This window comes from Protopterus annectens, chromosome 5.part0, assembly GCF_019279795.1.
Source record: "Protopterus annectens isolate FY-2018-M chromosome 5.part0, PAN1.0, whole genome shotgun sequence".
Lineage (NCBI taxonomy): Eukaryota > Metazoa > Chordata > Ceratodontiformes > Protopteridae > Protopterus > Protopterus annectens.
In genome coordinates, this window is record NC_056735.1 from 44,367,273 (window position 1) to 44,383,602 (window position 16,330).

At 40.5% G+C, this 16,330-nt stretch overlaps 1 protein-coding gene across 2 annotated transcripts in view; it reads left to right on the plus strand.

Moving 5' to 3' along the window:
* The window catches only part of ACP6 (acid phosphatase 6, lysophosphatidic), a 725,976-nt gene that overhangs the window by 118,087 nt on the left and 591,559 nt on the right, over positions 1-16,330 (plus strand). For both annotated transcript variants that reach the window (XM_044072107.1, XM_044072108.1), the window contains exon 3: positions 4,066-4,196. In XM_044072107.1, the coding sequence (XP_043928042.1) occupies positions 4,066-4,196 (131 nt within the window). The remainder of the gene's footprint in view (positions 1-4,065; positions 4,197-16,330) is intronic.

Here is a 16,330-nt window from a genome sequence, read left to right on the forward strand (position 1 = left end):
GCTCTACTCAGTGGCATACCGCCTGTTCAGAGGCGATCTGTGCCTGATGTATAAAGCCATGTCCAACCCGGAATTAATGGACATGCTGCACCTCAGAAAATCCAAATCCCATCGAGCCACGCTCGAGAGACTTGAACCTCAGCACTGAAATAAATAGGACATGCTGGAGGGATAGATTCATAACCCAGAGGCTCCCTTCACTCTGGAATAAAATCCCAGTCCAGGTTAGGCAGAGTCCCTCATTGACTCTCTTCAAGAGGAATCTTGATGAGTGGATGGGAGATCGTAGGTTTACCCCGGGTATCACTTCTGTGTCACTGTTAGACAGAGGCACAGTATACTAACCTCGAAAAAGGGCATAGCAAAATAAATTTAAAATGGGTGGCGAAAGCCAAACACATTCTGGCTAGGCTTATAAATGCCCTAGGGCAGATAGCCTACTATGAACCTATGAACCTATTGTTTGTAAAAAAACACTCAACTCCTATAAAACAAGATAATGCCACTGACAACTTTGGAATTCTGGATACAAGTATTCAGCAATCTAAGGATTCATAGTGTATAGAAGGAAGTGAAAGAAAGGAAGTTCTCAACAAATAACAAGGAAGAAAAAGAAACTGACAAATGTCTGTAAAGCAAAGACAATACATACTAAAAAAGGACACTGCTTTGTTACGTAGCATGCAGATTCTGGGGAATGATACTATTTTTGTATCAGAAAACCTTTGGTCTACAGAAAAAGGCATCATTTTTCCAAAAAATGAAGAAAAGAGGCAATGTGCGGGTAAAAAGGAAGAAATCAAAACAATGTGGAAAGATCAATGAACATTACTGTTATAGAGAAAAAGAGAGAGAGAGAGAAGAACAGACATTGACAACATGGCTCAAGCTGCGGATGTACTAGGGAACAGGTCCTTAATGCTCTCTCTAAGACCATGAACACTGCATCAATGAGCCCAGACAGTATCCCAGGCTGCCTTCTAAATAGCATGAAACATGACCTATCATGGCCTCTGGAATTACTATTTAACTGTAGCCTCCAAACAGGCTTTGTGCCTCATCAATGGAGAAAGGCAACAGTCATCCCTGTCCGCAAAAGTGGGCCATCTACAGACCCTGGAAACTACAGACCCATAAGTTTCACTAGTCTTATATGTAAAGCTATGGAAAGCATTATCATAGAGATGATCAATAGAGATATACTAAAACTCCAGACACTGGACCTAAGCCAGTATAGTTTCGTCAAGAGCAGATCATGCCTACTCAACTTAGTGGACTTCTTTGAAAAGGTCACTAAAGCAATGGATGAGAGCAAAATCGTTCACACTGCCTACCTTGACCTGGCCAAAGCATTTGACACAATACCCCACTCAGGCATTGTTGACAAACTAAAGAGGTTAGGTACAAAACCGTATGTCACCCAGTGGCTCAGAGACAGGACCCAGGAAGTTAGAATTGGGGAGTCCACCTCCACAAAGAGGCCTGTCACAAGTGGAGTCCCTTAGGGATCAGTCCTTGGACCGCTCCTTTTTGGCATTTACTTGTCAGAAGTCAAGGCCAATGTCCATGGTCTGGCTGACTAAATTTGCCGATGATTGCAAATTAGGAGCTCTCATTGAATCTAACACTGACACAAATGTTCTCCAGAAGGGGCTGACACGGACAAATAACTGGTGTCAGAGCCATGGACTAAAACTAAATGGCAAGAAATGCATAATAGTATCCTTTGGGACATCATCTATCCCTGGTGTAACTATCATATTGATAACACACCCCTGAGAGTTGATCCAGTAATCAGGGACTTAGGGACACACATAAATAGTAATCTAGCCTTTGATCATCACGTGTCTACAGTGGTGAGGAAATCATTCTATGTTGCACAACTTATAAACAAAGGTATGGCATCTAAGTCCAAGGAAGTCATTGTTCCACTGTATTCGGCTTTCATCAGACCTATCAGTGAGTAAGTGCACCCTTTGGTATGTATCTAACCAGGCATATCCAACAACTGGAATGTCCACAGAGGTTGCTCACTAAAAGAATACAGGAGGTAAGTAATATGTCCTATGCAGACTGCCTCAAGGCCCTATCCCTGTATTCTGTCTCCTACAGGCAGTTGAGGGGAGATCTATGCCTGGCATACAGGGCATTGTCAGACCCCACTCTGATGGACCTCCTACATATTCACAAAACAAACAGTAGCAGAATTACCTGTTTTAAAGACTTAAACCTTACCTGTGATATAAACAGGACTGCTGGAGAGATAGGTATGTATCCCAGAGACTACACCGTCTATGTAACAGGCTCCCTATCCATGTGAAGCAGAGTTCCTGTCTAACCCAACTCAAGTGCAACTTGGACAATTGTATGGAAAACCGGAAATTCATCCCTGGTTTGGCACCTATGTATCGAATGTAAACGGGTAACCTGTAAATGGTTCATCTCCCAGGCACATGCTTACACTTATCAAGGGTATCAGAACTTGTAAGAGATTTAGGATGCATGGCTAGGCTTAAAAAGGCCCTTGTGGTCGTTAGCCTAGTAAACACCTATCAACAATGGGCACGCTGGTTGGGCTGACCAATCAGAGTGCTACTTTTTGAATATTAATGGCCAGTCATTGTATAATGATAGTTGTAGAACTATAGGTTGTATAAAAAGATTTATAAAGTCTAGGAAATCAAAAATGATGAAGTTATTGTTTGTTAGTAACATTAGACCCAAACTTGAGTATGGAATAACAATATGGAAACCTTATAAGAAAACCAGTATGAGTAAAGTGGAAAGAGTACAGTGAAAATATACCAAGGGCATCCATGGATGTGAAAAGTTAAGTTATTATGAAAGACTAAAATATCTGAACTTGTATAGTGTCTCTTACAGATATCTAAGAGGAGACCTTATTCGGGCATATAGGGCATTTAGAGGCAACTACCTCTGCGAATGTATGAAGTTATCAGACAGTAGTAGAGAATCTTCAGACAACCTATGTAGAGGATTCTAGAGGAATGAGAAGTGTACAAGTTGGTTCTCTGAGAGAGCAACTGATGCATGGAATAGACTACCAAATTACATTAAAGTAAGCAGTAATTTCAATATTTTTAAGAATAGACTGGAGACTTATTATGGAAACAACTGTTTTGGTATATTGGCAGGCTAGAAGGGTATTAATGCCCATACTTGAAATATGTGTACATACGTATTTATGTATGTAATGACAGATGTATACACTATACACAAACAGTGGAGGGAAAGAATGTTTAAAAGCCACATAATACTTTGTTTGTAGTGCAAGAACTTCTTTGTATCAGCTTGCATTTATAAGCAGGGACAGATGACAAAAAACAGACAAGGAAAATTAAGTGACACAAGGAAGACTGCCCCTCAAGCTTGGACAGGGCGTTTTTCTTTCTGCTTTCTGCTTGGAAGAGGTGAATAATAGATAATGGGCATATATTAAGAGGACAAAGTTCTTAAATTACATTGCAGCTGTAGAAGCCCATGTACTGGTTACATGGTAGACCTCTAAAACCATGCACAGTTTAAATTGCAGGTCAGGTTACCTAGTAGGCCTGGTACTTAAATTGAAGAGTAGGCCAGTCTCTTGCACAATTTGTGGTGGGCCCTGGAGGCCCACATAGAGGTTTTATGGTAGGTCTGCATATAGGTCCATGCACAGGTTACCAGGCAAGTCTGAAGGGGGCATGCAAAGCTTTGAAGCCATCACACAGGTTAACTGTCAGACCTGTAAGACCACACATACACCTTTCCGGCCTGCAGACCCACACACAGATTGCACATGGGTTACAAGGCAGACAAGCACCAACTGAAAATGTATATGGTGGGACTAAAGGCCCACTTGCTAGTTACACTGGCAGGTTGTAAGCCCATGCAGAGGTTATATGACAGAGTATCCATAGCAACATGCGCATTAGTACTAGGTAAGAAAAATTACTTGATAATAAGTCGCTGCGATTTGGGTCTAATGTTAAGTGATTGCACCATGACTGGACTAATTTTGGCTTAAAAAATTAACTGCTCATTTTATTGTTTTGCTTCCTGCAGGGTGGAATATATCCTGGTCAGCTGACGACATTAGGAATGCAGCAACTATATGAACTGGGACAGAAGCTGAGAAAAAGATATGTAGAGGAAAAGCAATTCATCTTGCCTGTTTTCAGTCCTTCTGAGGTCTAGTGAGTTTCTCTTAATTACTTAGTGTTTACAGTGCTGTCATGAAACTATTCTGAGCATGTTTCATCTGCCTTTCGGCAGTACAAAAAGTGGTGATGTATCAAATGTACTTAGCATCAGAAAGGTAGATTATTACATGAAACACCAAGACCAGGACAGCAGTAGATATGTGGCACCGAAGCATGCATTATTAACAGAGAATAAACAATAATATGCAGAAGTGTATCAAACACGGATACCTCAAACAGGTAAAAAACAGAAATGTGGGGCATTGCAGGCAAAGACAAGTTAAAACGGTGCTGCATAACAACAGTGTTTCCTAGCATTACATGTACACATTGTGTAGGAGGAGTGATAAATGGAGGATGGGGAATAAAAACTAAAGAAGTAACGCAAGTAGCAGGAAGAGTAAAATACAGTGATAAAACACGACCAAGAGTAAAAGTTTTAGGATGCAAGACATGCATTGCTTGCAGAAGTAAACATTAGAATTCTTAGTACAGGGGAAGAGTTTCAGGGTTGCGACTAAGGTCTAGAAGTAATGACAAATGCTGAATCATTACTGAAGTAGCCAAAAGAACCAATGCTGTTTCTTCATAGAGTTATTTTCATGAATTAATATGGAATATTATTTGATATCACTTGTTTATTTGTTGAAAAGATTCTTAATAAGTAAATGTGTGCCAAATCCTTTCAGTGTGTAACTGCATGGAACATAGAATTTTTTAGACTCAGAATGAGGAACGTTCCTCATAATGAGGTACAGTTGAGAGGTATGGAAATACATGGCAGAAGTTGAACGGGGACTGACACGTCAGCATGCAGCAGTTGTATCCTGAAGCTGTTAATGTACCTAAGGCCTTTGATAAGGTACAGGAGAAGCATGTAGGGACTCTTGTCCCTCTGAGTTAGAGATAAGCAGCTGACGCGTGGAGCTTTGTGTGGTATAGTTCAGGTGATGTGCCTCATTCCTGCAGGAAACTGTACCATTCCAATCTGATTCACTGCTGTAGATGAGTTGTAGCAAGGGTGATGTGTGTGAGGTTTAGTAAAGCTTTTGACACTGTTTCACATCAAAGCTGGAAAAGAAAGTTAAGAGGAATGCTGTTGCGGAAAGATTTTGAGGTAGAAATTCATTTTTTGTTGTCTCAGATGCATATGAAAACGTAGTACAGAACTATTTCTAGGATCAGTGATGTTAAGTACCAACTAAGAATACATCAGTCTGTTTCAGTGTCAACAGTGAATGAGTTAACGTCCATCGCTAGGCAGAACTCTTGCCATGGCATAACAAATATGTCCACTCACCGATGCCTAGTATTATCTGGCTGGTTTAACAGATATGTCCCACTCACCGATGCCTAGTATTATCTGGCTGGTATAACAGATATGTCCTGCTCACTGATGCCTCATATTATCTGGCTGGTATAACAAATATGTCCCACTCAGCGATCCCTATTATTATCTGGCTGGTATAACAGATATGTCCCGCTCACCAATGCCTAGTATTATCTGGCTGGTATAACAGATATGTCCCGCTCACTGATGCCTAGTATTATCTGGCTGGTATAACAGATATGTCCCACTCACCGATTCCTAGTTTTATCTGGCGTGTTTTTTTGCCTGCGTTATCATTGTAGTTGCACTTCATTAAGAGTGACATCTGACCTGTATCCTACATAAAACCTGTGATACTCCTCACCATCCTCAGCTCTTCTTGGCACTACAGGACCATTAATTGCTTGACTGAGACTTCTACTTTCTTACTGTTTTGTTAGCCATGTGTCCTGATGCTCTTGACAGTTACCATACTTGCAGAAAATACTGTTAATTTTTGAAGGTTAAAGTCACAAATTACATCTAACTATATCTATAAGTAGTGCTTGTGCAAGATGTGACAGAATTTGTAAATCTAAGGTGTTTAAAATCCTTGCAGGTACACTTATTTCAGGAAAGGTTAAACGTGAAGTTGCACAGCAGTTGAGCCTAGTCGATAAATACAGGCGCTATAATTAGATTGCAAGCAGCAGTAAAGAAACTCAATATTATTTTGTTCTGACATGATGCCCTGTCCCACATAATACCATTAAAGGACGATTCTTTCTATGTTGTTACTCTGTCACTTAAGTGAACTGGTCCATTTTAGATCCTTTTCAGCCATGACTCGAGCTGGTATAGAGTAGTTACTTAAACTTCACCATATTTAGTAGGCATGAATCAGCCATTCAGCAGTACAGCAGGCAGTGTTACTTTGAAGGGTCACCAGTCTTGGTAATCCTGCCCTTACCACACATGTGACTGGAAAAGGTATAGGGACCAAGAGATAAGCACTGACAAAAATGTGAAACCCCGGCATAAAACCCAAGTACAGCACTGGGTAATTCAACAAAGCTTCCACTTTAATGTGGCGTATCCCCCTTCTTTAACACAAAAATCTGTGTCTCCAGCCCGGAAAATTAAAAAAAAAAAAAGAATAACTGCAACTGTCCTAACCAAAACGGTGTGGGTTGTACTACAGAAGCTCCTCACGTGTTGAGTAAAAGTGGCAGAGGTATCTTTATTTTCAGTCTTCCACTGCCTGTGAACTCCCAGTTGTATTCATCAGCTGACATCATTGTGACTGCCATAGTATGCAGATGCCTGCAAAGTAACAGAAGGATGTGGTCATATTAAACTTAACATAAAAAAATAAACAATGAGATATAATTACTAATGATGGCACTGTAAAAATGTGACAGCTTCCTAACAACGGAGGCTATAGCTGTCATTCACCATAGTAATAACATTGGGTTCCCAGTTGTTTCACTTTACTGTTTTCTAACAAAGAAATGCAGAGAATATTAGTTTATCAGGAAAAAAAATGTCTAAGCAGTTTGATTCCAGTTTTTTAATTGAATTTTTAGAAACTGGAAAAATATCTAAATTAAAACTTTTTTGTCTGCTGTAACTAAACTAAACTAAACAGGTTGGGAGGGTGGCCTAATGGTTAAAGTGTTTGCCTTACAAACGCAAGGTGCAGGGTTTGAGTCTCACAAGAGATAATTAGCTAAGCTTAAAATGGCTCGCAAGGGCAGTTAGTTTAGTACTAACCTATAAACCTAATACGGCAGTATTCTGTTCCCTCCCAGCTTGTTTAGTGGAAGATTAGGTTTCTGTGGAGGAGATTTTAAAGAAGGACAAGTTTTGTCCACCATAACACTTGAGTTTTAATACTTTTTGAGGCTTATGTCAGTGCATTTGGAACTGGCTAGAAACTGGAGTGGGGAGTGGAGACAGTGACATGTTTAAAAGATGATGAGGACATTGCCTGAAAAGAATTGTTCTATTTCTTTTTTGTAAAAAAGATATACTGGGGCTCTAATGAAAACTGACATACTTCCTGAAGGCAGTTCCTCAGTCTGACAGTGTAAAAGATTAAGCCTGTGAGCTGTTAACAAGCTGCTTCCTGTGATACAGAGCTTGATTCCTACAGCATTGATTTCCCTACTGTGTGACCTTGAGCAAGTCAGTTAACCGGAAAGGGTGCTGTAGGACATTTGAAAATTTGAGCTTAACTTTAATGTAGTATCTCTAAAACTTTAAGAATTGTTTCAAGATTTATTTTCCTGATGTTTATCAAAGTGATATATCCAAAAATAAAAGGTTCATAGGTAAGCACTAGGCAATCTAAAAGTCTGGCTCTTCCATCCTGGCTGGTATTTGGGTTAGAGGCAGTTTGTGCGATTCTGCAACAGGAGAACAAATGTAAAACAAAAGAGAAGGTGTTTTCTGTGCATTTCTTTGGGTTTAAGATGTTCCTTTTGCAGGGAGAGAGAAGACATTTCCATGCTAAAGGAGGAACATTTGGAATCCACACTTCTTATTGGAGACAGTGTCCTGCAGCTAAACTTTGTTATGTAGGTAAAGCTTTTCCTAAGAGTAGAAGGGCTAAGAGGCAGCGGTCCTTTTAGCCTGCTGCTCCTTCCAATGGACACAGACAGTCTAAATGTCTGGGTACAACTGCATACATCACCCCCCCCCCTTCCCGCAGGGAAAAATAATGTTGCCAGATCTCCATTTGAATTCTGCTCTTCACCATCCCAGAAATACTCTTGTTAGAGGCAGGAAACGTATTTTGACAAATTGTTTGGTAAGAATTTAGGAGTCAGGATACAAGTTAGTTTAACCCCATCCCTCATCAAAAGATCATTCCACAAGTATTAAAGTTCCCTTTGTGCCCTATGCTCTTCTGAGTCTTCAAAGGTACTGAAGAAGAAAATTACAGAGAGAGACTCTGTTCCTGCGTGGGTTTTCCAAGTACCTGAATGAAAGCCAAACAAATACTTCAAGGCCATGGAGTTCAAAAGGATATCTCTTCACATCATGATGTCCCTGTTTTAGAGTGTATGGATTGCCTGCATTGGACTTCAAGGACACACATTGGTGTGTCCTAGTTTTTCCTCCTTACAGGTTTCTCCTATTCAAAGCAGGGAATCACACTATCCAGTTTTCACTCCTATCCTCTGGTTTGCCAGCAGCTCCCACACTTTTCTCCAAGTGCAGTGTACTTTTGGGATCTGCTGTTACCCAGGCATCTTTACCTGATTGTCTCACTCACCATGGGAGAGCATTGTGGAAACAAGAGCTCTTTGAGTCAGCCATTTCAGGTGAATAACAACTGGTAGGTCAGTTCAGTTATTTAAACATATTACAACTGTCAGGGTAATTTCATTTATATTTGTGTCTCATGATATTGCTCGCCTTCAATCTCTATATGAGAAACTTACATGTTCTGATAAAAAGTTGGAGATGATGACTGCTTTATTTTATCTTCCAATTTCCTTGCTTCAAAAGGTGCTATTAAAATAAAAATAGAAGGTGCCACTGTGAGTCTGCTAACTCTGTTCTGGTAGAGGTAGTCATGGCTCTGATGAAGCCCTACAATGCATGATCAGGATGAAAGTGCTTAACCTTGTGTAGTTTCTTTGTATTAAATATTTTTAAGATGTTTTATATGTTTATTTATTTATTGCATTTGTTAACTGGGAAAGTCCACTGGGCCTAGAAAGAGCCCATTTTCAGTGGAGGTCCGGGGAGAAAAGCTCCACATGATTACATAAGAAGTATACATAAGAAATTGACATAATTACATAATCTTGGCATAAGTACATAGAACAATGTATGTTGATAATAAATTACATTTTAGCAAAATAATAGGAATAAATAGAAAAAAACAAGTCAACATGTTAACATTCTAGAGTAGTATATTGGTAGAGTTGGCATATGAATCTACAGAAGGCATATATATCTGTATCATGGTTAGACAGACTAGAGGAGAAGGGATATGGTAGGAAGTTAGAATGTAGAGGTTAAACGGAAGTTCCAGAGGGAGTTAGTTGTTGGGGTAAGTGGGGTGCAGGAGCATAGCCAGTGAGAGGAAAGATGTAGTTTGAGTGTCTTTTTGAAAGTGGCAGGAGTACTGATTGTTCTGATAGTAGTGGGAAGATTATTCCATAGCTTGAAGGCAGTATGGGAGTACAACATCTGGCCCACTGATAATTTGGGTTTGTTAACTGATAGTAACATTTTGCTTTCAGACCTAAGTTGGTGATTAGGATGGTACAGGTTTACTATGGAGGATAAAGAAGGGCAGGATTCAGGTTGGTAGATTATTTTGTGAGCTGTCATTAGTTGTAAGTAATTAAGTTGGTGAGGGGATTCTAGCCAGCTGAGCTGATGTAAAGAGGAACAGTGATGTGTGTAGTTTTTGCATTAGTGGCAAATTTGGTGACTTTGTTATAGCAGGAGTCTAGTTTTGTTTGTAAGTGTGATTGTAAATTTGTAAGGATGAGAGCACCATATAGAAGAGTTGGAAGAAGGAAGGATGAAGCCAGGGCTATTCTAGTTGAGTGGCTGAGAAAGTAGTTATGTCTGTAGAGGGCACCAAGTTTCTGTTGGGTTCTTTTAATATTGCTATAAATATGAAGGTCAAATGTTAATTTATCGTCTATGATGACACCTAATAGTTTGGTGCTTGGGACCACTTTTATGGTAGTATTGTTTTGGGAATGGATAGAGAAAAGAAGTTTGTCAATATGGCTGGATTTAGTGGGGGAGAATACTAGTAGTTTGGTTTTATTGGGGTTAAGGGCTAGGTGGTTTTGGGACATCCATGTTTCAGTGGAAGAAAAGGCTTCTTGGGTAAGATGCTGCAGAACAGTGGGAGATTTAGAGGAGCAGAGGATGGTCAAATCATCAGCATATTGGATAACAGTACTGTTGGTTAGGGAATTGTGAAAGTCATTGACGAATATGCTGAATAAGAGGGGACCAAGAACTGAACTTTGAGGGACTCCTGTGTTAGTGTTCGTGAAAGGAGAGGGGGACTGCTGCAATATAGTGGCCTGGTGTCTATTGCTGAGATAGCTAGTAAACCATTTTAGGGTAGGGGAAATTAGGTTAAGGTTGGAGAGTTTAGTTAGTAGGAGGGAGTGGGAGATAGTGTCAAATGCTTTAGATAAATCAAGAAAGAGAGCAGAGACTAAGGAACTGGCATCACGGGCTCTATTTACTGTGTCCAAGAATGAAATTAGGGCTGTGTTGGTGCTATGTCCTGGTCTAAAGCCGTGCTGAGTCGGAGAGAGCATTTGGTACTTTATTAAGTGGTTAATGAGCTAAGTTTTCTCCAGAATTTTGGAGGTGGGGAAAGTATGGCAATAGGACGGAAGTTTGAGATATCTGAATTAGAGCCGCCTTTGTGGAATGGAAGGACAAATGCTTTTTTCCAAATGTCGGGAATACAGGATTCTTGAATAAATCTATTAAGGAGGATACTGACAGGATAGGCTACAGAAGTGGCAGCTAGTTGTAGGTATTCTGAAGGTAGGTTATCTGGGGCATTAGTGCAAGGTTTTAGTTTGTGGAGAAGTTTTTGGATGGTAGATGTTGGAATGGGTGGTAGAGAGAAAGTAGGTAGAAGGGAAATGCTGGTAGGTCCTGAGGGTATAGTTTGAGAGTTGGTGTTGACTGGTGGCAAGGAGGTGGTTAGTTTTGCAATGATATCAATAAAGTAAGTATTAAAGAGTGAGGTTATATCCGTAGGTATTTTTTCAGGGTTAGGGCAGGGGTTGTTGTTTGTTCCTGGGTGGAGTAAGGAGTTTATAGCGTTCCAGAAGATTTTAGGGTTTTGTCTGTGCTAATTTTGGATGTTTTGGAAGTAATCTTTTTTATTTTGTATAACTAAGTGTTTGGCCTGGTTGCGAAGTTGCTTATAGTGTAAGCGGTTAGATGCAGTTTTATTTTTGTTCCAGGCTTTCCAGGCTTTGTCTCTAGAAATCATAATTTGCTTTGTAGACTTTGTAAGCCAGGTAGCATGTTTTACTCTAATTGTCTTATGCCTGAGTGGGGCTAGGCTGTTTAGTATTTTGAAAAATGTAGAATTAAAGAATTCTACTGCATCATTGAGAGAGATAGTTTTTAATGGACTCCAGTTAATGTTCTGGAGTATATTGTTGAGGGTATCAGGGGAGAAGTAAGGTAGGTCTCTGTTGTAATGGTATTGGTGTATGTGTGGTATACAGGTGGACTTGCATATTATATATGTTGGTGAATGGTCACTAATGCAATCTGGCAGTGTGCCAGATGGGGAGATTTTGTCAGGGTCAGAAACTAAGATCCAGTCCAAGATGGATCCATGTTTGTTTTTCTTATCTTGTCTGGTTATATCTGAGATTAGCTGAGTGAATTTGTGTAGGTTGATAGCTGTAGAGGGGTTGTTAGAGATATCAAGCCAATTGATGTTTACGTCACCCAGGATTACAGTTTCATTATGAATGTTATTGGTTGTCCAGGCAAGAATTTCCTCCAAAATAGGACTACTGTTGCTAGGGGGGTATGTATATGACTATGATACATAGGGATTTACAGTAATTGAGTTTTAGTAAGGTGACAAGAAGCTCTGCATTGGAAAAAGTGGGTATAGGTTTTGAGTACGGAATAACTGTGAAGGTGCTAGGAGATAGTAGTGCGATGCCTCCACCTTTTTTATGAAGTCTGTCACTTCTGAGGCAGGAATGGTTGGGGGTAGGAATTCAGAGTCCTTGAATAATGGTTTTAACCATGTTTCTGTGATGGCAGTAAAGTCTGGTTTATGTTGAGTGAACCATGCATGCAGTTGAGGAATTTTAGTTTTAATGCTTTGGGTATTGATTGTGGTGAATTGAAAGGATTTTGTGGGGTTGGGGGAGTTGTGGGAGGTGGGAGAAGGGCCAGGGTTGGGATGTACTTCCCCAGATAGGGCTAGATTGCAGAAGGTAGGGGGACTATTTGCTGGAGATTTTCTGTTTGGCTTGTAGAATGTTCTAGATAGTCTCTTATTAGTTTGGTTATGCTTATGTTTATAGACATGGTTGTGGGAGGGCTGAGTTCGAGGGGAGAGGAGTACCATTTTTTCTGTAAGATTATGTTTGTACTGCAAAGAGATGAACTGATTGCTGAATAGCTGGGGAGGGTGTGGGTGTGATTAGCTATAGTAGGGGAGCTTGTGGGAGGTGGGCTAGTCATGTGAAGAGCAGATAGTCTTAGAAGTAAGGAGAGGTAGAAAGAGAGTGTGATGAGGAGGATGTTGGTTAGGAGAGACATTGTAGTACAGTTAGTGGTGAATGATGCAGTGAGAGTGAGTTTTGCCAAGTATCTAGAAGGATTTATCTTTATTATTCATCTTTAAATCTTTAATTCTTCTAGAATATCCCTGGCTGCTGTCTGCTCCTGCCTCTGTACCCTGCTTTCCACTGTGCTGTTCCTGATGTAGCCTCTAAGAGCCTAACTACCTGGTGACAAAGGACCCTATCCAAATTTGCGGTCTCATTAAAACAGCCTTTTTTTGCCCTGCACCCTCTCTCAAGGAAGCAAGAAAGTATGTGGCTGACTAAGTCCTGATTGTAAAACTGACTACTGTCTACTACTTGCTTCAGGGGTTATAAAGTAAGCTACGAGCCTGAACAGCCAGCAGCCTTTACTCCCCCCTCCTATCTACCCTGTATCCAAGTAACCTCCTCTACTTCATAACCCCCCCTTTTACTTGCTATCACTCCGTCCCTGGTTCTAAACCAGCTAGCCCCCTACATACTTATCTGCAATACTAGATCTGCCCACTAGGTGGCACCCTCATCCCAACCCTTATCTCCTGCTTTATCCCCTGTATTTTCCTCTGTAATTACACTAATACCCCTAAGGTCTTAGACCTGCTCCTATTTTCTCACTCACCCTTTACTTCAACTGTATACTCTCACCTGTCCTTTTTTTTATCTCATAGACTCCTGATATATCTCTGATCTTTCCCACTCCTGACTCACCTACTTACCTTCAGCTATTAGCATTGCTGATAGTTTATTCTCTAGATTCTCCTTCACTTGTCCCTACCCGCGCCGTTCACTCTGCGGGCTCACTCCGCTACCCTACCCCCAATTCCCACACACTCCTAGGGGTCCTACTCTTATACCATCTAACCACACCCTTTCCCTCTTACACTAATCATAGCCCCTCCCATTGTTAATTAACACCAATTTACGTACTTTCAATTACCTCTTCCAGTTTCTCCTACCACACCCTACACCTATTTCCTTCCACACTTAGCATACCTCCAAACCTATAACAAGAACCTAACAACTTAACCTGCCAGATGGATATGCTACCCTCCTCAACCCTCTTACAGAGGTTACTCATACTTACACTTCTACGACCCCTAACTTTAGCTTACCTGCTAACCTCCTATGAACACCCAATATATCCACACATTCTTCACCTCAACACACTATCTACCTCTCCTACTCTACCTATTCTCACTAACCATGTTAACATAACATCCACACCTAGCTATCTACTAGCAAAATTCCATAGGATTACCCACATTAGATATGGCTCTCCCAATCCCAGAAAGTCTCTAACTCTATATAATAAGTTCCCAAATCTTAGACTTCAAACACTACGCCTCTTTTTGAAAGATGGTGACATTCATCCAAACCCAGGCCCTATAACTGCTACTACCACTCAACTCCACAACCCCATCCCCCATCCTATCGATTCCTTTACCAAACCACCTAACTCACTCTTATTAGCTCACCTCAACATAAGTAGCCTTAATAACAAAGTTGCACAACTCCATGCTCTCCTAGAAGTCTACTCCTTTGACATTCTTTGTTTAACAGAAACTTGGTTAAAACCTTCAGCTAAAGACAATGAAGTCATCCCACCCGGTTATAATATTTTGCGACTTGACCGTACAACCAAAAAGGGTGGCAGTGTAGCTATCCTTTTTAAATCTGGCCTACAGATTACTACCTTCGACTATATACCACCTCAAGTCTCCAACGCTGAAATTCTTATTACCAAGCTTCAACTTAACAAATTCAAATCCATTTATATTATCTGTACCTATCTTCCTCCTGGTAATAACATTGCCACAATAGAGAATATCCTCTGTTGGCTATCTCAAAATTTGCCTCAAGAAACCATAATCCTAGGTGATTTTAACATTGATTGGAAGTGTTTGAGCAGTTGCCACCCTACAAGCCATATAAACCTTTTTGGATTTTCACAAACAATTACCTCCCCTACCAGGATAAACAAGCCTAATAAGAAAGAAAGTACCTTAGACTGGATTCTCATAAACAGTCATCTCCAGACATATGAACCTGGTACCCTCCCTGATGATGTAAGTGACCACTCACTAACTTACATCATCGGGCATAAAACCAACCTACCCAACCCAACCATATCTAGAACAATTAGAACCAAGAAAAACTTCAACCCCGATCTCTTCCAAAGGGAACTAAGAGCATGTAACTGGTCTCCCTTAAAATACCTCCCATTGGAGGAAGCTGTCAATTACTTTAACTCTAACTTCTTATCCATACTAGACCACCATGCCCCAACGTGCTCTATAAGAATGAGAACTAAATCTGCCCCATGGCTTTCAAAAGAAACCAGGCAAAAAATCTAACTCAGAAATAAATACTGGAACAAATCAAGATCAACTAAAATCCCAGTCGATCAACAACACTTCAGGCAACTAAGAAACGAAACTAAAAAAGCAATACTGTCTGACAAAAGAAACTACTACCTACAATTCCAACAAACCCACCATAATCAACCACAAAAGTTCTGGGCAAGTATTAATCAATTATTACACCCAGGTCAATCCATCACACCCAACCCACAAGGCACAGACCAAGAGAATCCTAAACAGACTGCTAATACCATTAATACCTGTTTCACTGAGGCCATTCAAAACCTTGGCAGTCAGCTATCCACTCAGGACTTACCTATATCCAGCTATATCACTAACCCACCCCCTCCATTTCTCTTCCAACCAGTCCCAACTACATATATTCTTGCCCTCATCCAAAAACTTAAACCAGGTACTCCTTCAGCAGACCAGATACCCTCTGAATACCTACAAAAGGCAGCCAAATCTATTGCCTAGACCATTTCCATTCTTATCAATAGAACAATCACTGAAGGACACATCCCTAGCATATGGAAGGTCTCCCATATTATCCCCCTTCATAAGGGAGGTAACTCCACTGAACTCTCCAATTACTGTCCCATTGCCCTACTGTCTCCCCTAGCAAAGATCATGGAAAAATGCATCCATAAACAATTGCTAAACCACCTAATCCAAAATAACTTACTTTCCAGCTCACAACATGGTTTCAGACCCTCACACAGCACTACTACTGCCCTTCTTTCCTTCACTCACTGTATCAACAAAAACCACAACCTTAATAGGCTTTCCTCCGCACTGTTTATAGATCTGTCTAAGGCATTCGATATGGTAAATCACCAGTTACTTATAAAAATCCTCAAATCTCTGTCACTAGATGCATTAGCTATAAAATGGTTCCAATCCTATCTGGATAACAGACAACAGACTGTGCTTTGGCATAATATTCTATCTACCCATCTACCCATTAACATAGGGGTCCCCCAAGGGTCTACATTAGGACCTCTCCTATTTTCTATATTTATCAACGACCTTCACCTAGCAATTCCCCAAGCTACATGCATACAATATGCAGATGATTCAACACTTATATGCTCAGCCACATCCATATCTGAGCTTTACTCCCTCACCCGAAAGGTCTTTAACACAGTTGAA